The 22,469-nt window shown below is 38.1% G+C and overlaps 1 protein-coding gene and 1 non-coding gene across 2 annotated transcripts in view; both read left to right on the forward strand.

Annotated features, from left to right (window-relative positions):
• Positions 1-3,100: 3,100 nt before the first annotated feature.
• The window catches only part of SMC3 (structural maintenance of chromosomes 3), a 36,238-nt gene continuing 16,869 nt past the window's right edge, over positions 3,101-22,469 (forward strand). Inside the window, 13 exon segments of the mRNA NM_001133475.1 lie at positions 3,101-3,201; positions 4,305-4,380; positions 9,044-9,082; positions 10,699-10,766; positions 12,776-12,847; positions 13,192-13,271; positions 13,988-14,066; positions 16,259-16,376; positions 17,277-17,452; positions 17,918-17,998; positions 18,729-18,893; positions 19,189-19,310; positions 19,528-19,741. Coding sequence (NP_001126947.1) covers positions 3,187-3,201; positions 4,305-4,380; positions 9,044-9,082; positions 10,699-10,766; positions 12,776-12,847; positions 13,192-13,271; positions 13,988-14,066; positions 16,259-16,376; positions 17,277-17,452; positions 17,918-17,998; positions 18,729-18,893; positions 19,189-19,310; positions 19,528-19,741 — 1,305 coding nt within the window. The 5' untranslated portion in view covers positions 3,101-3,186.
• On the forward strand, positions 11,710-11,811 carry LOC112135351 (small nucleolar RNA U13). The gene has a single exon (XR_002916647.1). It is a non-coding gene; the product is annotated as a small nucleolar RNA U13 (small nucleolar RNA).

A 22,469-nucleotide genomic window follows, 5' to 3' on the forward strand; every position in this document is an offset into this window, starting at 1 on the left:
AACTCGGGGAGTTTGTATGAACCATGCCCTGGAAATTCAGGCTGTGATGTTAGCAAATCATTCTGCACAAACTCCAGTTGGTCATGTTGGTTCCAAGCAATTTCAGCCAGTTTTTTAATATTACAAGTGGAGGGAGTTTCAGCAAGTTGTTTCTTTTCTCATCTGCTATCCTGCAAACTCAAGAATTTGTTAGTCACAGGCTTCTTTAACTCTTTGGGGCACTGTTTCAAAGGCTGCAGTTCTGTTGTTTAGCTATGAGCTAGTAGGCACTGTGCGGCTAGCATTCTGCTTTATGGTGGCAATTTCTTTCAGGAATGTCCCTTTGCTTCCAGATAGTTCATAGGTTTGAATAACTATTCATCCTGGCTAAAGGAGATCAATATGCTCGACTCCTATGTACTTACCAGAAAAGAATGATGCTCCTAAGGGGGATGAAAGGTGGGTGCAATGGGGACATAGGGAGCTTTTAAACACCAATAATAGCTGGCATATGTGAGCCCTGCACGGTGGTATTTCGCTTCTGTGCATTTTTCACTCATAAATATATACTGAGTACTTTCTGTGAATTAGTTACTAAGTAACAGCAGGAACAAAATGAAGTCCTTTCTCTCTTGGATTTATATTCTTGCAGAGATAGACAATAAATACATAAATATAAATAAAAGCATTACATTCTCAAAATCACCTTTTGATTATTTTAGGTTTTTCGCTGATCTTTTTTTCTGCCTATATAAATTATAAAAGCTAATTGTGTAAGATTCATTTAATATGGAAAAGCATAAGGAAGAAAGTAAAACTCCCATCACTGTGAAAGCCATTCAAATATTTTAGTCACCATCTTTTCATATTTTACCTACATATGTATAAACAATTTTAGGTAGATAGGATTATCTTATACATCCTGTTTGTAATTCTAAATATGATGGAGTTTTATCATCTTCATTTTGTAGACTAGGAAGTGGAGGCTTAGAATTTTTTTTTTTGAGACAGTCTCACTCCATCACTCAGGCTGGAGTGCAGTGTCACAATCTCGGCTCACTGCAACCTCTGCCTCCTGGGTTCAAGTGATTCTCCTGCCTCAGCCTCCCGAGTAGCTGGGATTACAGGCGTCTGCCACCACGCCCAGCTAATTTTTGTATTTTTAGCAGAGACGGAGTTTTGCTAAGCCTCCACTTCCTAGTCTATAAAATGAAGATGATAAAACTCCATCATATTTAGAATTATAAACAGGATGTATAAGATAATCCTATCTGCCGTGTTGGCCAGACTGTTCTCAAACTCCTGACCTCAAGTGATCCACCCACCTGGGCCTCCCAAAGTGCTGGGATTACAGGTGTGAACCACCACACCTGGCCTAAGCTTTAAATAATACAACTAAAATCTAGAAGTAAAATGTTTAGATTGAGTGCAGCGGCTCATTCCTGTAATCCCAGCATTTAAGGGAGGCAGAAGTGGGAGGATCGCTTGAGGCCAGAAGTTAGAGAATAGCCTGGGCAACATAAGGAGACCCGGTCTCTACAAAAACAAAAAAAAGCTGGGCTTGGTGGCCACAGCCTGTAGGCTGAGGTGGGAAGATGGCTTGAACCCGGGAGTTCGAGGCTGCAGTGGACCATGACTGAGCCACTATGCTCCAGCTCCACCCTGGGTGACAGAGCGAGATCCTGTCAAAAAAAAAAAAAAAAAAAAAAGTTAGAAATAAGGAAAAGAAAATGCTTAAATATTTATTTATTTAATATTTTGAGACAGTCTCGCTCTGTTGCCCAGGCTGGAGTGCAGTGGCGCGATCTTGGTTCACTGCAACCTCTGCCTCCCAGATTCAAGCAATTCTCCTGCCCCAGCCTCCCGAGCAACTGGGATTACAGGCACCCGCCACAACGCCCAGCTAATTTTTGTATTTCGAATAGAGAAGGGGGGTTCGCCATGCTGGCCAGGCTGGTCTTGAACTCGTGACCTCAGGTGATCTTCCCCCCCTCAGCCTCCCAAAGTGCTGGGATTACACGCTTGAGCCACTCAACCTGGCCTATTTATTTTTTTAAACCAAGGGCTGGATAGGATTTGATCCGGGCTCCAGATAAAGGACTCCTAGGGAGATACCCTGGTTAGCAGAGGCAGTTAGGAGGCTACTAAAAATAATTCAATGTAGAAATAATTAGGGCCAGAATTGCCTCCAGCAGCGGGCTGGGGTGGGGGGCGCTGGGGATGATTTGGGTAGTTATTTTGTTCTCTTCCCAGCAAGTAATTTCAGAGCAGCCCAGAGATTCATTTTCTAAACAAATGATGTTTTTCTCCCAAGACTGACAGGGATCAGATAGACCTAGGGTTGCCACTAGCACCTAATATCTTTCAGGCTGTTTTTTGTTGTTGTTGTTTTTAAAGTGGATTAAAAGCTTTCAGCCTTACTTAAATCTTTGTTGCAATTGTACAGATCTGCCTAGATTTATAGCAGATGGCAGAGCAGAAACAGTTCCCGAAGTAATTAATTATCACATTATTAAAACAAATTTTCGAGCATTGACAAATCCCTTCGGGGTTGTCCTGCGAGCGGGCAATTCGGAACCAGCTTGGGGCGTGCTAAGATTGTAAACGTTCCTAGGGAGAGCGATAACAAAGGGGCAGCAGGGACTCTGCACACAGAATTCCAAGAATCATCAGCATTCTATGTGTTCGAAGGCTAGCACAGTGCGCGCAAGGTCCGCTTTTTTAAACAGCGCGGAATCACGTGGCCGACGGCCCGCGGCGCTACTGGCCCTCGGAGTCTCTCACTTGGCTTTGGCGCGGAACCTTTGCCTCCCTTGTGGACGCGACCATTGGCCCCGAGCTCGGAGGTGGTACGGACCAACCTTACGGTCATAGATTCTCCGAGTGAAGCTTTTGACTAAGTCTCAGGAAAGCGTTAGCTACAGAATTCTAGATTCAAATGAAATCCACCAAACAACGCTGTGGAGGACCGGTTTTGCCTAAAAGAAAGAGCAGACCTGAACTTGACTCCTCCTACACCCTGTGAAGGCTGCAAGGTGGTTCCGTCCGAGGCGCGGACTCCGCCCCCACGAGCGCCGCCATTTTGTTTGGCTGGAAGGGAGCGAGCGGCGCTTTGGGGGAGGGGTCGCGTAGGCGCCTCACTTGACCCTGCAGCCGCGCAGTTGCTGCTCCGGGGCAGGTCTCCTTCCAGGCCAAGGGCCCGGAATCATGTACATAAAGCAGGTAAGGCCTTCGTGTCCCTCCACCCCGTCATGGGCCGGTAAGGACCGCTCCTTGAGGCGGGAGTGTTGCGGCGCCACCCGCAGCCTCTCCCCTCTCTCCACAGGCTGGACCAGGGCTGGGCGGGGACTGTGGGGGAGGAGGGAGACCCGGGCCCCACGAGTGCCCCGGCTGCGGGGTCGCGGAGAATTGGGGCCCTCCTTTGCAGCCCGGGCCTCCCCGCTGGCGCTCGTCTCGGAGAGGCAGGATCTCCGAGAGGTGTGGAAGGGCCGGCGGGCGGGCCGCTGGGAGGGACTGGGCCTTCCTGGGCGGCCCCAGAGCTGGCGGAGGCACCGCGCCGGGGCGGCCGCGGGCGGGAAGGGCTGTGTGGTCCTGCAGGGGTGGCCTCGCACGGGCCATGTGCCTGGGATGTGTGGAAAGGTGGTCTCCCCGGCCCGGGGGCGGCCCTGGGGGCACTGGCTGGGGTGTCGTCACCTGTCACTGCGGGGGGCCGTTCCTCTCCCCGATTAACCCGCGAAGTGAGCGGGACCCTCCTGCTTGCAGGATGCGGAGCGCCCCCTCCCTCGGTTGTTTACTTCTGTCAAAATGGTCTTCCCGCGCGGGACTCCACCACAAAGATGAGCCCAGGCACACGGCCTTGGAGACGGTTTTCTATTGGGTCTGTCGGGCTCTGAGCACTCCTTCTTTGGAACGTGGGCTTTTTCAGGGTGGCCGGCGTGAGTGACTGAAAGCAGCACTCGGTGGTCTTGGAGTCAGGAGAGCTGGGGCCCGTCGGCCTGCTTTATAGACTTGCTATTGTACTGCAGCGTTTAGTGTTCAGTTAAGCTCACACAGTGTTCTTGATTTTGAAAGGTCCTTAACAGGTTGACAGCATAACTCCTAAAAAAAAATAAAACCCAGCAGCATTGCCTTGGCAAAGATTACCGATAAAAGGACTTTTTTTTTTTTTTAGCAGATTTTTAATCACTTACTAAAATGAATTTTTCTTATATGAAATTGCGAGTTTTCTATATTGCATTAACTGAAAAACAAGAAAGAAATGCAAGAGAAAAATGTTAATCTTTTTTTGGGGGGGTGGGTTCTCAAAAATGTTTTTTATTTACTAGGTTATTATCCAGGGTTTTCGAAGTTACAGAGATCAAACAATTGTAGATCCCTTCAGTTCAAAACATAATGTGATTGGTAAGTGTTTCTGGTTTACTCGGTCATATTTATAGTCTATACAGATAACGTAAATTCTGTCCATTTGTATATTGGCTTAAGGAGACAGGAATTGTCCTTGAATATTAAGTTATATTTTTCTGCGTGAAATAACTTTTCTGTCTTATTGCACTGATGAATTGCTTATTTTTATAAACTTAAAATGTTTGGATAAGACACTCATAAGTTATACATTTTTTATCTGGGTCGCCTTGTATGTGTGTGTAAGAGTGTTTTAAAGCATTTCCGCTCTTCTGTTCTTGTTATATATCCTAGTTAAAATGCTGACTGTTGCCTTATGTCAGAGACAGACAATTTTTATTCACAAAGTAGATCCCAGGATTCCCCCCCACCCCCGGCAGTCAATGTCTCTAAGGACAGACCATGTAGCTAGATTGGAAGAGCATAAACTTTGGAGCATAACAGAATGGGGTTCAAATCCCAGTTGTAGGGGGGTGGGGGCCTGGGGGAGGGATAGCATTAGGAGAAATACCTAATGTAAATGTCGAGTTGATGGATGCAGCAAATCAACATGGCACATGTATACCTATGTAACAGACCTGCATGTTGTGCACATGTACCTTAGTATAATAATAATAAAAAAAAAAAACAGTTGTGGCACACGTTCTTCTTCACTTTCTGAGAAGCTTCAGTTTTCTCACTTGTAAAGTGGAGATGATACCTGTCTCATAGGGCTGTTGAGAAGATTAAATGAGAAACCTTATGTAAGTGTGAGGATAAAGAGCTAATGGTGATTGCCATTGACAATATGTAGTCATAGATTTTGCTCAGATTGTAGTGTGCATTTTGCTGATACAGCTAACAAAAATGTTTTCTGACATTCTGCTGAGTATTTTACAGGATAGCTGAAAGGAGTGCTTCTGGACACCAGAAAAACAGACTGCTGTTGACACAGTTTTGCTGTACAGAGTCCAAACTAAGTGGTATATTAGTTTGCTAAGGCAGCCATAACAAAATACCATAGACTGGTGGCTTAAACAAGATTTTTTTTTCTCATAGTCTGGAGGTCAGACATCCATGATCAGGATACCTGCATGGTTAGGTTCTGGTGAGGCTCTCTTCCTGGCTTATAGACAGCTGCTGTCTTGCTGTGTGCTCACATGACCCCAACCTCATGTCCTCATTTAACCATAATCATCTTCCAGTGGTCCCCGTGTCCAAATACTATCACATTCGGGATTAAGGTGTCAGTTGTTTCAGGGGGACACAATTCAGTCTGTGGCGCGTGGGTGAGATTCATATTACTTATGTTTCCAGAAGACCTTTAGAGAATCATACTTCATTTTGTATAAAATGATAAAATTGAAGGCAGGTTTTTTTGCCCTCGATTTATCAATAGCAGCCTTGTAGTTGGGAATAAAGAAGGCATACTTTTTTTTCCCCACTTGTGCTCTATCTACTGAAGTCATTTAATTGAACTGACATGCCATAGGGTGGCTTAATTGTACTGGGGTTTTGCTTACATATAAGCACTTTCTGATTTTTTTCATCAATCAAAATCTTTAGAAATGTAGAAAAATAAGAATTATTAGATTTCTGTTTTCTTTTAACTTGCACCTTAAAATAAGTATCTTAATATTTCATTTGTATGATTTTATAAATGATCTGTAAAGTAACTTATTAGTTAGAATGATTACATTTTGTCTATAAGGTCCATCAAATACCATTGTTTTAGCTGTTATCAGTTAGCTGTTTTACTTCTGTGATTGCAGCATTAGATTCGTTAATAGTCATTGTTACAAAGGAAAACGGTTTTGTTTAACTAAAACAAATGAACCCAAGATAACAGTACTGATTAAACATGTTTTAAAACCAGATACGTTAATAATGTAAGAAAGATCAAAAGTAATTATGTACTGAGATTTGCCTTAAAAATATCTGGTGAAAGCATACCACTTTGATTGATGAATGATGTTGACTATTAAAAAATATCTCTTGTACTGATGTTGGGTATATGCATCAAACATATACCTTTTTGGGGATTTTTTCCCCCTAACCTTTTAACAAAAGAAATACATGTTATAGAACATTATGGAAAAGCTAAAAGGAAGAAAATTAAGATAAACTATAATCCTTTTACCCAGAGATAACCATGCTTTGTTTTTTACTGCGCACCAAGATTCTTCAGAGATAACCATTCTTAATAATAACAGTCTATACTTGTGATTAGTCCTGGTTTCCTAGAAAACAGCACAGACAGGATTAGCTGCTAAGGCTTTAATGGGAGGTGCAGTTTGAGGGCAAGAATGAAGAGAAAAGCTGGTCGCAGATTTCTAAAGAAGACACAGGTGGTTTGCAATCATGTTGAATAACTCACAGACCTTGTGGACCCACCATGCCTTAGAAAGGTCACATGATAGAAGAATGGATTTGGATTCTGACAAGGATTTGTTGGCTGGCACCTGTCTTTCATTGGTCAAAGTTTTCTACATCTGGCATTGATGCCTCCGAGCTTTTGGATTGTGGTGCTCTGGGAACTAACACCCGGAAGTAGTCAGGGAGTTATAGCCTCCTTTCCATGTTCACAGTTCAGGAGTACCTGAATGTACTCCCAGGGTAGCTTGAATCTACCAGAGGTATTAGGAGACTGAGCTTTTCCATTGATTGGCAGCCAAGGCCTGGGTTGAGAAAGGTGAATCTGGGGCCACATATAAACTATGTTTACCTCAGTACGTTTTTAGTCTTTGTATACATCTTTTTAATATGTATTTAAATAAAAATGGGTTCATTTTTAAATAAAAAGTTCATCATATAACTTACTGGTAATCTGTTATTCTCCTTCAAGATAAATCTTGAAATGTCTTTATTAAATATTCAGCATCCTTTAAAATTGCTATATAGTGTTCCACTCTATAGGTAGGAGTAATTCTTAAAAGGAAATTCTTAAAATTTCAGTTATTTATAGATGTATTGTGGTTTGAAATATTTATTCATTTAATGATAAATTGTCATCTTAAACTTTTACTTAGAAATAGTTTCAAATTTACAGAAAAATTGCCCCAATAAGAACTGTTCAGAGACTACTCATAAACCCTTTACCTAGATTCACCTGTTATTAACATTTTCCCCACTTGCTGTATCATTTCCACTCTTCACACACTTTTTTCCTTAAAGTTATTTACACCATGGTCCTCTGACTTTAATGTGTACTTTCTAAGAGGAGGGATGTTCTCTTTCGTAATCACAGTACAATTTACAACTTAAGTAAATTTAATACATAGTAATCTGTCCATTTTCCAGTTATGTTGACTGACCCAGAAATGTTCTTGATAGCATTTTTCCCCTTCCAGTACAGGATCTAATTTAGGAGCAGGTATTGCATAGTTGTCATGCTTCTTTAGTCTCCTTTAACCTAGATCATTTCCACAGCCTTCCTTTGTCTTTTATAACATTGTTATTTTTGAGAATTAAGACATAAGTGATGTTGTGTCCCTCTCAGGATATCACATCTGGAGGCACATGAGGTCTGTCTGACTCTTATTGATGATACTACTTTTAATCACCCAGTCAAGGTCTAATGTTTCCACTGTGTAGGTATTATTTTTTCCCTTGCAGCTAATAAGTAATATAGGCAGATGCTTTTGGACCATGTAAATCTTGTGCTCCTTTTCAAACTTTGTGCCTGCATTTACCATCTGTTGATGACCCTTGCCTTTATTCTGACGGTCACAAAAGGATTTTTCATTTCCAGCACTCCTTTCACATTTACAACTTGGCATTTGGTAATTCTCCTCCTTCCTTACCTACTTATTTATCTTTTTATTATTGGTATGGATGCATGGATTATTCCCGCCACCAATAATTTATAATTTATTTGGCCATTTTGATGCTCAGATTACCCCTAGTTTTAGCTACTGAAAGCCCCCTTCAAGCTGGCTCCTGTGTCTGTCATATGTGTTTTTTTTAAAAAGTACATCCTTTCTGGCATGACATGAATGATCTTTTTGAGACTTACTTTGCATTAAAGGTGGTAACTTTGTGGTTAATTTGCTCAGGATATTTCTGGCTCAAGATTGAGAAGACTGACATAGTTATTTATGAGTCTTAACACTGAAAATTTCAGTAAACAAATACACTTAAAATCAAAAGGATTTGATACCCTTTTATGTATTGAATTGCTTATATTTGAATTTTGTTAGTCAAAAAGTACCTTAAAATTATACTTTTGTGGTTCTATGAGACTACACATGATAATATAGGGTTGATTGTAAACATGAGAACACTTTAAGGATTTAAAATGATTGTTTTAGAACGTTAGCAATATATGAATCTTTAAATTGTTAAACATATATATAGTTAAAATAGAATTATATATCCATTGTAATATTATAAGAGTCAGGTAGTATATTTAGCTATTCCTATTCATTTTAAACTATTGGGTAAGAGCAAATGGATCAACTGTGAAATATCTTTAAAGAGAAAACTATTAGAAATCTGTACAAAAATTGAATTCATTTGGTGATTATAGTTTTTATTGGTTTCTTTTGTTCACTGTTGCTTAATTTCAGATGTTAAGATGTATTAGTAACTTGGATTTTAAAAATATTGAGTATTTTTAAAAAGATAAAGTTTTAATTTTATTGGTTTTTATGTAAAATAACTTGTACTTTTTGAAATTTTCCAGTGGGCAGAAATGGATCTGGAAAAAGTAACTTTTTTTATGGTAGGTGTTGCTTTTTGAATTGTAAATATATTAAGACCTGGGTATTTTAGGGTAGATTATTAAAATCATTAATTTTCTGAGGTTATGTATGCATGAAACCCAAGAAATACTTTATATGGGATTGCAGCTTAGTGTAGAGGGTTTAGAGTATACAGATCTGAATTCTGCTTTATACCCAGTGGCTGATTAGCTTTGTGAGACTGGGCAAAACACGTAGCCTCTCAAATTTTTCTTTTCACTTTAAAAATTTTTCTTTTCACTTTTGTAAAAGGTTTTTCACAAAAAAAAAAAAACCTTAGATGGTTTGTAAGAATGGAATGCAATAGTATGTATGAAAATGCTTCTTAAACTTGAATGTAATATATAAATGTTATAAATGCATATTTTAAATGTATGTAAATGCAGTAGAATAGTTGATAGTATTGTTTTGGAAAATGGTTCATCTTTCTTATTTCACCTTTTTCAAAACGTTTTCTAAACCAATCATCTTTGTAAAGGATGAAGAGGTATAAAAAACTTGAAACTGAACAGACTGTTGTCAGTTTGAAGATAGTAAATAGAGCTTCGAAAATTCTCTCTAAAGATAAATTGCATTTAAGTATAAATAGCAATGCCTCTGTTAGCAAATCCTTTGAGGAGAAAAACATTTTAACAAAATTAGACAGTTAAGGAGTAGGTTGAAAAATGTGAACTTTTTAGTTGGGTAATGCTTGAGGGAAAGGGGCATTTAGTGGATTGGCTTAATAAGAGCAAAGGTTCTATCTCTTCTGTGCACACGAATCTGAAAGGCACTCTCTAGCCTGTATATCCTATTGTGGTTGTAATTTGGCAATGATGAGAGAGTGGCCTGAAGTGGAAGTATTTCAGAATCTCCAGGGATGAGGGCAGTGTGAAGTCTTCTCACCCCGACCTGTGTCCACAGCACACACATTAATGCTTGTGCACGTACTTGCCGATGCAGGCACCCCCACCACCTCCACATACACACAGTGCCAGAGGTCTCTTGGGTGGACTGGGACAAGAACAGCTGAGTAAAGAGTTCACTTCCTAGGCAGGGTGGTCCAGTTAGGTACTCTATATCGAAGTAGGAATGGCCCCTTCTTACAGAGCTCAGTATAGTATAAGAAGTGTAGTAGAAGTTGGGCATCTCAAACATTTCCCTGTATTTCCTTAGTTTTATTTCTTTTGGTAAAGTATCTGCTTAAGCATATTCTCAAAATACATCCTATTTTGTTAAAAAGGATTTTAACTCATAGCATTTATGTCTAGTGGGGAAAAAAGCAAATACAGTGTTAACCTAATGCAGTCAGTGTACACTTTGAGCCAGAGGTATACCTTAGTTTTGCTTGTCTGTTTTCATGTATCTCGGTGGTTTCTCTTTATTTTCTTTAAATGTTTCAATGAAAAACTTCTCAGTATTTTTCTTATATCATTTCCTACCTGATTATTCTGATGTGCAGGCACATTTTCTGCATTTCCTTTTGTCCATATGAAACAGATAATTTATTTGCATTGTCTATTACCGGACACACTATGTTATATTGAGGTGTGGGAAGTTATAAATAAGGTATAAACACTTTTTTAGGGTATACTAATAGTTGTTTTTGTATTTCCAGCAATTCAGTTTGTTCTCAGTGATGAGTTTAGTCATCTTCGTCCAGAACAGCGGTTGGCTTTATTGCATGTGAGTGAGACTGCTTTAAGACATTATTGATATTACATGTATTTTAAAAATAAATTTTCCATGCTGGTTAAAAAAGCATTTGTTCAAGTTTCAGATTCTTAGTGAACAAGACACAGTCTGTCTCATAAGTGTGTTACTCTGCTGTGAAATTTAGCCTAACATGTTAATGCCAGATAAAAGCCCAATTTTTATACAGTGGTTTAGGAGAAAATTACAGGATTTGCCTATAGATGGATATGTCCTCCATATAAATGTCTTAAAGGAGACATGATATATCTCATAAGTGTTTCATTCTGCCGTGAAATTTAGCCTAACATGTTAATGCCAGATAAAGGCCTAATGTTTATACGATGGTTAGGAAAAAATTATAGGATTTGCCTATAGGTGGGTATGTCCTCCATATAAATTTCTTTAAGGATGTGATCTGCAAAGGCTTAAGAAGCAGGTTTGCTGAGGAGAAAGAAGAGTTTGAGATTGCAGATTAGGAACTAGAACCAAAAATTAATTGGGAACATAGAGAAACAACCATTGCAAACTAAACAACATACAAGTTGTTTGTTGTTTTAGCCATATTTGCACTTAGATAGTAAACATCATTTTCCAGTATGAAAAACAGTAGAGATGTTCTGCAACTTACAGTGGGGTTATGTCCTGATAAACCTATCATAAACTGAAAATACCATAAGTCAAAAATGGACATTAGCCTACAGTTGAGCAAAATGATCTAACACAAAGTCTGTTTTATAATAAAGTGTTGAATCTCTCATATAATTTATTGAATACTATGCTGAAAGTAAAAAACAGTGATTTTATGGGTACTGAAATTATGGTTTCTACTGAATGTAGATTGCTATCACGTCGTTCAGCCGTTTGTTGAACCATTGTAAGTTGGGGACTGCCCGTATATTTACAGTAATGTGAGTTAGGATATTTTATTAAATGGGTCCTTTTGTAATGCATAAGCACGATGATTGGGTTTTCGTGTTCATGTGAGTCATGCCTCCCTCAAACCTTGTTAGGACATTGGCACATTACCAATGTGATGTGGAAAAAAATATGAGTAATGGACTAAAGTAATTTTAGGATAGAAAATCATGAAAGACTCCAATAAAATGGTATAATTAATCCTGCTTTGAATATTGTTTATTAAAGACTAGAAAATGAAATTCCTCAATATGTCTTAACAGTGTTTCTCACACATAGGAAATTGTTTTGTTTAGCTCTTGTCTTTCTTTTTCCCTTGTTTAGTTTGAATTTGTATCTCAGTAATCAGAATTGATTTCCTATAGAAAAATTCTTTTTAGGTTTTTCAGATTGGCATTAAAATAATTAATACCTCTTTGGTACAGTTCTTCATTGTATTTACTACATGTTTCTATAATCTGGAAGGTATCTGGACTTGGTACCATAGTTTTTGTGTCATAGATTGGTTTAAATGTGACACATGTTAAATGTGTATATTTCTATAATAGATTTAAAACTGTAGAATGTCTCAAATTTTTTTAAAAAACAGACTTTTGGTAATTATCCCATGATTTATTAGGATTTCTTTGCAGCATTAAAATGAGACGGTGAGAGAAAAGCCTCATGGTGTATTAGATATTAGCAAATAGAATTAAATGGCCCCAGTCTTGCAGCTAATAAAGTGGTCCGTAGAATCATATTTAAGGATATCTAACTTTGACATGTCTTGCATAGTTCTTATTTTTTATTTAGAATCAAAAGCTATTTGGTTGAGAAGTTTTGTTGTCCTAATCTAACATCTCTGCTGTTTTGGCAAGAGGGATATATACTGTAACTCTGGGGATATCCCCAAAGTATGTATCCCTCTTGCCAAAAGAGCAGAGACGTTAGATTAGTGTGTGTGTGTGTGTGTGTGTATATATGAATCTAGTAGAAATTTTTCTCCATTGAATCAGACTTGTTATTATGTCCTAGACTTTAAGAATCCTTTAAAGGATATGAGTATACTACTTAAATGGCAAATTTCTCACTTCTTTCATTTTTAGGAAGGTACTGGTCCTCGTGTTATTTCTGCTTTCGTGGAGATTATTTTTGATAATTCAGACAACCGGTTACCAGTAAGTAACTTTTTTTTTTAAAGTAATGTTGAGAATTTAATTGGTTTAGCTGATTTTCTTCATACTTTGAAACTTTTTAAGCTTTTATAATTTGTTATAATAATTACAGTTTATATACTGATTTTATCTTAAAATGACAATGAATACTCTTAACAAATGGGAATGTACAAACTGTTGTGAAAAGTGTCTTGGTAAAGAGTATTAAGTATTTGTAGTATTATTTTTAGTGAGATAATTGAAATTTTAAAATAAATAGTTATGGGCAAGGACTTTAAAATGACCTTATTTAAAAAGTTTTCTCCTTTACTATTGAATTAACTTTGGGCTTTTACATTTTCTCTTAGATCGATAAAGAGGAAGTTTCACTTCGAAGAGTTATTGGTGCCAAAAAGGATCAGTATTTCTTAGATAAGAAGATGGTCACGTAAGCATTTTTCTTTTTTTTTAAAAAAAAAATTGAATATGTACTTAAATAGAGATGGGGTGTTGCTGTGTTGGCCAGGTTGGTCTCGAACTCTTGGCCTCAAATGATCCACCTCGGCTTCCTAAAGTGCTGGGATTACAGACATGAGCCACCACGCCCAACCAGCATTTTTCTTTTTCTCAATACGGCATCTTGGTCTGTCGCCCAGGCTGGAGTGCAGTGGCGCAATCTCGGCTGACTGCAGCCTCCACCTCCCGGGTTCAAGCTATTCTGCTGCCTCAGCCTTCTGAGTAGCTGGGATTGCAGGCAGGCGCCACCACACCTGGCTTTTTGTATTCTTAGTAGAGACGGGGTTTCACCATGTTGGCAGGCTGGTCTCAAACTCTTGACCTTTGATCTGCCTGCCTTGGCCTCCCAAAGTGCTGGGATTATAGGCGTGAGCCACTGCGCCCAGCCTGCATTTTTCTTTATGATTTCCTTACAAAAGAGTAAAAGTATTCTTTTACCTGCTTCATATATGAGGAATATTTGCTTCATCTTCAACAAGTCAACATATAGAGGATAAACATAAGAATCAGAAAGTTCTGAGGATGATACAGATGGTTTAATTACTGATCTTTCCTCCCTAATGCTATCAACCCAGGGGCTACTCTACTCATTGCTTAATGGTGCTTTAAAATTATTTATCGGAAAGTAATTTCATTGTTTGTCAACAGGAAAAATGATGTGATGAACCTCCTTGAAAGCGCTGGTTTTTCTCGAAGCAATCCTTATTATATTGTTAAACAAGGAAAGGTAAAACAATTGTATGTCCTTTTTAAATAGAATTTGTTTTCTGGGTAATTCTTGAGTGATGAATTTGGTTTACTGATTTGAGTGGTTAAGCTGAAGCAAAAATGGCCATATTCTTTTACATGGCCATAAAGTACCAGATAGGTCCATTGCATGTTGAGATGGAAGTATTTCAGCATATTAAGTGGATCTTGTTTTCCTAGTGATTGGTATTACTTACTGAGGTGAAAGTATGGGAAGACATTATTGGCTTATGAATATTGCAATAATTAAGAATATTGTAGGAATTCTATAAAAATCACATTTGAAAAACTTTCTAAAATTAATATTTTGTTACCTAATTATTTATCACAATTAAAATACTGAAAAGCTAACATTACCAGAAATCTGCCCTTTTTCTACATGTTATTTTCCCTAATAGGGATTATGTTTTTTACATTTTTTCAGCAGGCAAACTAAACTTTTTTAGCTGATTGTTCTGCTCTCTTCTCATATACTTTCACTTTTTTTTTGGACTAGCGAAAATTCTCAAAGAATATTCACTTATTTTATACTGTAGGCTTTTTTTTCTAGTTATGTATTGGAAAGTTAGCATTTAGAAGAAGTGATTAGGAAGAATATGGAGTTTCAGTTTTAGAAAATGTATTACTGGAAGAACAAGTTGTTTTTCCGATTTAACTATTTGTGGGAGATAAATTTTTTTAAATGGAGGCTGATTTGAAAGAGCACTTTTCTGAGATCCCTCTGCTCTCAATCTAGGCCCTTTTACTTCATTTCAGTTTCTGCCCATATGCCATCCTTGATTGCCTCATCTAAAAGCATTGCCTTCCCTCAAACCCTATGTGCTTTATTTCCTTAATCTGTTTTATTTTCTTCATAACACTTACACTGTTATGATAATACTTATTTTCTGTCTTTTTCCATTAGAATGTAAGCTCCATGAGGGCGGGACCTTTTCTGCTTTGTTTGCTCTTTTCCAGTGCCCAGCAGTGGCACATATGTTGTAGCCATTTGATAAATAATTTTTAAGTGAGTAAATTGCATGAACCAATATGTATAATTGGAGTGCTCAATAATGAGGATCTGAAGGATGATTCTTTGATGTAGATACTTTTGATAGACCATATTTTCTTAGAGATAATTTCAATTTTTTAATGCAGTGATATCATTTTTGACATTTAGGGATACTTGTTATGTATTAAGTTGCATGGCACTTAAGTTGTACAATTCTCTCTATATTTAAAGCATACCATTTTTGTCATATCGTTAGCCTTCTGTATCTGTAGGTTCCACATCTGCAAATTCAGCCAACCATGGATCAAAAATATTTAAAATAAAATTTTAAAACAGGACAATAAGAAATAATACAAATTTAAAAATACAGTAAAACTATTTATATAGCATTTACATTGTATTATTGTAATTTATCTAGATATTAAAGTATATGGAAGGATGTGCATAGGTTATATGCAAATACTATGCCATTTTATATAAGGGACTTGAGCATCCTTGGATTTTGGTACCTGCAGGGGGTCCTAGAACCAATTCCCCATGGAAACTGAGGGAGAATTGTACTTTTAATATATTATTGTAGCTTTAAAAAAAGTGTAGTCAGTGATGGTTTCCCCTTATAAAAATACTTTGTTTTTTGAGGAATGGAGCTCATCTTTTATACCTTATCATATTGACTAAGAAAAAGATGGTGGTGTGAGATACTCCTTCACTTGTTAGCCCTATTCATAAAGGAGAGTTATGAACATAACAGTTGTATTTGGATTTTATTTGGTAAATTTCATTTAAGTAAAGGAGACATAGATATGTAGGCATGTGTACTATACAAATGACATTAGCCAAATCATAATCTATTTAAAACTTGGCGTGTCCCAAATCCAAAAGTCTGAAATACAAAATGCTCTACAATCTGAAATCTTTTGAGTGTGGACATGACATTCAAAGGAAATGCTTGTTGGAACATTTTGGATTTCAAATTTTTGATTTGGGTTGCTCACCTGGTAAGTATAAATGCAAGTATTCCAAAACTTGAAAAAATCTAAAATGTGTAACACTTCTGGTTTCTAACCATTTTGCATAAGGGATACCCAACCTTCATGTGTATTAAAAACCTTTCAACGTGGAGTTCTTCTTCTTAAACGGAGGCTACAGCTATGTAATGATTATTTTTCTAAAATTTTTAGATCAACCAGATGGCAACAGCACCAGATTCTCAGAGATTAAAGCTATTAAGAGAAGTAGCTGGTACTAGAGTGTATGATGAACGAAAGGAAGAAAGCATCTCCTTAATGAAAGAAACAGGTAAAATAAATGTGATTCTGCCTTATTTTTTTGTTGCAAATTACTGTTTTTGTGACAGAGTAGCTCCATGATAGGAATATAGTCGGTGTTTAGTATACCACAGCAGTAGATAATGCTGTTATTAATAAAAATTAAGAATCCATAACACCAATGATGTTAGTAGCTTTTAAAAATATTGTGGAAATGCACACTGACTTTTTTTTTTTTTCCTGAGATGGAGTCTTGCTCTGTCACCCAGGCTGCAGTGCAGTGGCATGATCTCCGCTTATTGCAACCTCTGCCTCCTGGGTTCAAGTGATTCTCCTGCCTCAGTCTCCCTGAGTAGCTGGGATTGCAGGTGCCCACCAGCACACTCAGTTAATTTTTGTAGTTTTAGTAGAGACGGGGTTTCACCGTATTGTCCAGGCTGATCTTGAACTCCTGACTTCAGATGATCCGCCTGCCTTGGCCTCTCAAAGTGCTGGGATTACTCATATGAGCCACTGCTCTCGGCCGGCACACTGACTTTTTAAAAGGAAGCTTAAACTGAGGCCCTTACTACATGTTATAAAAGAACCAGTGTCACCATGTGTAAATTTGTTCTCTGGTGGTTTTCATAATAAAGGATCTTAACCCATTTATGCCTAGCATTCCATTATTGGAATCCTAAGCTTGTGGGTGTTACTTATATCCTACCACTCAAGGTCATCGCCAAGGTCTGATTTTTCACAGAAAAAAATTTGCAACCTCTGGCATAAATGGGTTAATTGCTATTTTAGTATTTTAAATTTGGTTACCACATTACATCAAAGAAATAATGCTACAGTTCTTAAAAATAATTTAATTCAAGGTATATTTAAGAAGTGATATTACATAAAAATTTTATTCAGTTCTTCTACCTCTCTCCCCATTTCTTTTAAGAGGGCAAACGGGAAAAAATCAATGAGTTGTTAAAATACATTGAAGAGAGATTACATACATTAGAGGAAGAAAAGGAAGAACTAGCTCAGTATCAGAAGTGGGATAAAATGAGACGAGCCCTGGAATATACCATTTACAATCAGGAACTTAACGAGACTCGTGCCAAACTTGATGAGGTAAAATATTTACCTTTGACACTTAAAATCAGATTAATTTTGTTTTTATGAATTTGTTAAACTCAGGCCGTAATTACACTTTTCAGTGATTTTAAATGGAAGTTAAAAAACCTCTCAATGAATTTATTAGTCAGCAAGTTTTTTTAGTTTAAGGAAATTAGCCATGTGGTCCTTGCTATATAGTATTATCTGAAATATAATCAGGTGGTGGTATTAGGCAGACAAGATGAGAGGAAAGCCATTTTGAAGGCTTTTTGTAGTTGTAGTATATCCTAAACTACACATTTTATACAAAAATTTAGTGCTTCAGTTTTCTAGTTTAAAATCATTTTCACAATTTTTGTAAAAATTTTGAGCGGTTACTTTTGGTTTATTTTAATAGATATAAAAATTTTTATTAGATGTTATGAAATATTTAGTAAATACAAAATGAGTTAGATATGATAACTTGTTTTTTTTTCTTAGCTTTCTGCTAAGCGAGAGACTAGTGGAGAAAAATCCAGACAATTAAGAGATGCTCAGCAGGATGCAAGAGATAAAATGGAGGTAAGATTATAAACAAGGTTCGTGTTAACTTACTTTTTTCTTTTGAGACAGGGTCTTGTTCTGTCATCCAGGCTGGAGTACAGTGGTGCCATCATGGCTCATTGTAGCCTTGACTTCCTGGGCTCAGGCAATCCTTTTGCCTCAGCTTCCTGAATAGCTGGGAGCACAGGTGTATACCACCACACCTGTCTAGTTTTTAAATTTATTGTAGAGACAAGGTCTTACCATGTTGCCCAGGCTGGTCACAAACTCCTGGGCTCAAGTGGTCCTTCTGCCTGAAGTCTTTTTTTTTTTTAAAGACAGGGTCTCACTCCATTGCACAGGCTGGAGTGCAGTGGTGAGATCACAGCTCACTGCAGCCTTGATCTCTCAAGCTCAAGTGATCCTCCCTCTTCAGCCTTCTATTTTTTTTATTTTTCGAAGAGATGGAATCTCAGTATGTTGCCCAGGCTGGTTTTGAACTCCTGGGTTCAAGGAATCCTCCCACCTGGGCCTCCCAAAGTGCTGAGTTTACAGGCATGAGCAACCATGTCCAGCCATTGTATGTTTTTGACCATAGTAAACCCTTTTCTACCAGAATTATGGAATGATTACACAAGGGAGAGTTAGAGGAATTGAATATTGAAAAGACAGAGTAGTACTAAACATTAAGTGAAAGAGAATTAATGGTGCCACAGTTCTGCTATTGTACTTCTAATTGCCTTATTTTCTGTTTAATACTTTTGAGTAGGATATCGAACGCCAAGTTAGAGAATTGAAAACAAAAATTTCAGCTATGAAAGAAGAAAAAGAACAGCTTAGTGCTGAAAGACAAGAACAAATTAAGCAGAGGACTAAGTTGGAGCTTAAAGCCAAGGATTTACAAGATGAACTAGCAGGCAATAGTGAACAAAGGGTAAGTTAAAATGCTAAAAATGAAAGACATATGAATGTTCAGGTGAGTGTCAACTGTAGAAGACAGTCCTTTCTGTGACTAGTATGTGTTGGAATTTTTTTTTAAGCTTTTTTTACGTTAACATAATTTGTACTCAAGTAACAGGTCAGTACTGTCCCTTTGTTTCTTACATTAAAAAAGAATTTCATGTTACAGGTGGGTTTTCTCATGAAGTTTTTTTCATGAGAAAACATTTATGCTAGACCTAAATTATGCAAAAAATTTAAAGCAGTTTGCATTTTTACTTTATTTACAGAAACGTTTATTAAAAGAGAGGCAGAAGCTGCTTGAAAAAATAGAAGAAAAGCAGAAAGAACTGGCAGAAACAGAACCTAAATTCAACAGTGTAAAAGAGAAAGAAGAACGAGGAATTGCTAGGTCTGAGAACTTTCACCAACACTTTAACTTTCTACATCACATTATATAAAACTAGGTTGTCCAAGGAGCTCAATTATATAGTAGCTGCTTTTTACACTTAATTCTTTTTGTATCATTTTGAAAAATGGCTTTATGTTTCTGTGTACAGTTGACATTATTGGTTACAATTAAACTTGGTTATTCTCCTTTTCATCCCATTCTCTTCTATTTTGTGTAGATTGGCTCAAGCTACCCAGGAAAGAACGGATCTTTATGCAAAGCAAGGTCGAGGAAGCCAGTTTACATCAAAAGAAGAAAGGGATAAGTGGATTAAAAAGGAACTCAAGTCTTTAGATCAGGCTATTAATGACAAGAAAAGACAGATTGCTGCTATACATAAGGATTTGGAAGACACTGAAGCAAATAAAGAGAAAAATCTGGAGCAGTATAATGTAAGAACTTTTATAGCTGGTTTGTAAAAGTCTTTCAGAAGAGATAAACGTGTTTAGTTTTATCTACTTCGTTTTCTTTTTAAATAAGTCTACATGTTGCTCTTAAAATATATGACAGATACTTATTTAGAAAAGGCCCCTGCACAATTTAATATACATATAGTTCTTTTTTAAAGAATATGCATGTCATTGAGCCTTTATGTAGATTAAGTATCTTAAAATGTATGTATGTATTTTTAATTTTTTTGAGATAGGGTCTTGTTCTGTCACCCAATCTGGAGTGCAGTGGTACAAACACAACTCACTGCAGCCTCCACCTTCCAGGCTCAGCGATCCTCCATCCTTAGCCTCCTAACTGGGACCACAGGCATGTATTCCCAGGCCCAGCAAAATTTTTATTTATTTTTTTGTAGAGACGAGGTCTTGCCATGTAGCCTAGGCTGGTCTCGAAATCTTGGGCTTAAGCAGTGCTCCTACCTTGGCCTCCCAAAGTGGTGGGATTAGAGGCATGAGCCACCGTGCCCAGCTTAAAATATGTTTTTATGAATTGGTAGCGTGTGTCTTACATACCCTTAATTTTAACAAGATGTCACAACATATGTCTAAAACAGCTTGTTGGTAACTTTTTTTTTGAGATGGAGTTTCGCTCTTGTTGCCCAGGCTGGAGTGCAATGGCGCGATTTCGGCTCACTGCAACCTCAGCCTCTTGAGTAGCTGGGATTACAGGCATGCATCACCAAGCCCAGCTAATTTTGTATTTTTAGTAGAGATGGGGTTTCTCCATGTTGGTCAGGCTGCTCTCAAACTCCCAGCTTCAGGTGATCTGCCCGCCTCAGCCTCCCAAAGTGCTGGGGTTACAGGCGTGAGCCACCGTGCCTGGCCGATGGTAACATTTTTTTTTTATTTTTGAGACGAGTCTCACTGTGTCGCCCAGTCTGGAGTGCAGTGGCATGATCTCAGCTCACTGCAACCTCCACCTCCTGGGTTCAAGCAATTCTCTGCCTCAGCCTCCCGAGTGGCTGGGATTACAGGTGCCTGCCACCACGCCTGGCTAATTTTTTTGTATTTTTAGTAGAGGCGGGGTTTCACCATCTTGGCCAGGCTGGTCTTGAACTCCTGACCTCGTGATCCACCCCGCCTCAGCCTTCCAAAGTGCTGGGATTGCAGGCGTGAGCCACCACGCCTGGTGTAATGTTTTTTTTTTTAAAAAAAAAACTTCATTTTTTGGTATTCCAGCATCATATGTTACATTTAGTTGTCATGTTTCTTTTATCTGCTTTAATCTGGACCAGTTCTTCAGTTTTTTCTTGACTTTTGGGACTTGACATTTTAAATTATTTGTTATAAAGTACATATATTAATATTTATGTACTTATTAATTGTATATTATATATAATTATTTGTCCCTAATCTCTTTTTTTTGGAGACGGAGTCTTGCTCTGTCGCCCAGGCTGCAGTGCAGTGGCGCGATCTCGGCTCACTGCAACCTCTGCTTCCCGGGTTCAAGCAATTCTCCTGCCTCAACCTCCCAAGTAGCTGGGACCACAGGCACATGCCACCACGCCTGGCTAATTTTTTGTATTTTTAGTAGAATGGGGTTTCACTGTGTTAGCCAGGATGGTCTTGGTCTCTTAACCTTGTGACCTGGCTGCCTTGGCCTCACAAAGTGCTGGGATTACAGGTGTGAGCCACCACGCCTGGCCCCTAATCTTTTATAGTGATTTGCCCACTTTGAGTTTTTGGTGACTCACCTTTAAATGTATCCAAAACCTCAGTGAAGTTTTAAAGAAAGAGCTGTTTTCTTTGTACTCATATTCTCACTTTACAGAAAGAAAAAAAAATATAGTGGGGAGCACACACAGCCTCTGTAAGCATAAACAACAGGTAGGTAAAATTGGCAGGAGTGTAGCCTGCTCTTTTTGGAAGTCCAGTCGTGCTGTGGGTTTTAGTTGTGATACTTTGTGGAGGGAGTGGAAAAGTTGGGTTAATCCAGGCAGTTGTTTATATGGTTAGTATAGTCTGAACTGATAGTTACACCTCCTTTCTTGAAATAAAATGAGTTTTCTCTTGAGTTTATGAAACCAACCTCAGCAGATGCCCCTTTTGAAGGTGCCTCCAGTGAGAGAATTTATTCATTTTTTGTCATGCTTGAAGTTCATTATTTTCCAGTATTCCAGCCACACTTTTGGTTATTAGAATGACCACTTGTGAAGATGAAGCCTTTCCTTTGGACAGAGATGATTTTATGGTGCTGATTTTGTTATGTAAATAGCCTTTTTTTTTTTTTTAAGACAGTCTTGCTCTGTTGCCAGGCTGGAGTGCAGTGGCGCCATCTTGGCTCGCTGCAACCTCTGCCTCCCGGGTTCAAGCGATTCTCCTGCCTCAGCCTCCCACGTAGCTGAGATTACAGGCGCCCACCACTGCACCCGGCTAATTTTTGTATTTTAGTAGAGACAGGGTTTCACCATGTTGGTCAGGCTGGTCTCGAACTCCTGACCTCAGATGATCCGCCCACCTCAGCCTCCCAAAGTGCTGGGATTACAGGTGTGAGCCACTGCGCCCAGCGTAAATAGCCTTTTGCCTCTTGGTATAATCCTAAATTAATTTTTCCACAGTGTATTTTTAAAACCTGCAGTATGAAAAATAAAATGTCTTTTTTGGTGGTTTTATTATGCTTTATTATGGTTCATTTATGTGATACATATCCTACATACTTATCAAACTAAGT

Source organism: Pongo abelii, chromosome 8 (assembly GCF_028885655.2).
Source record: "Pongo abelii isolate AG06213 chromosome 8, NHGRI_mPonAbe1-v2.0_pri, whole genome shotgun sequence".
NCBI lineage: Eukaryota > Metazoa > Chordata > Mammalia > Primates > Hominidae > Pongo > Pongo abelii.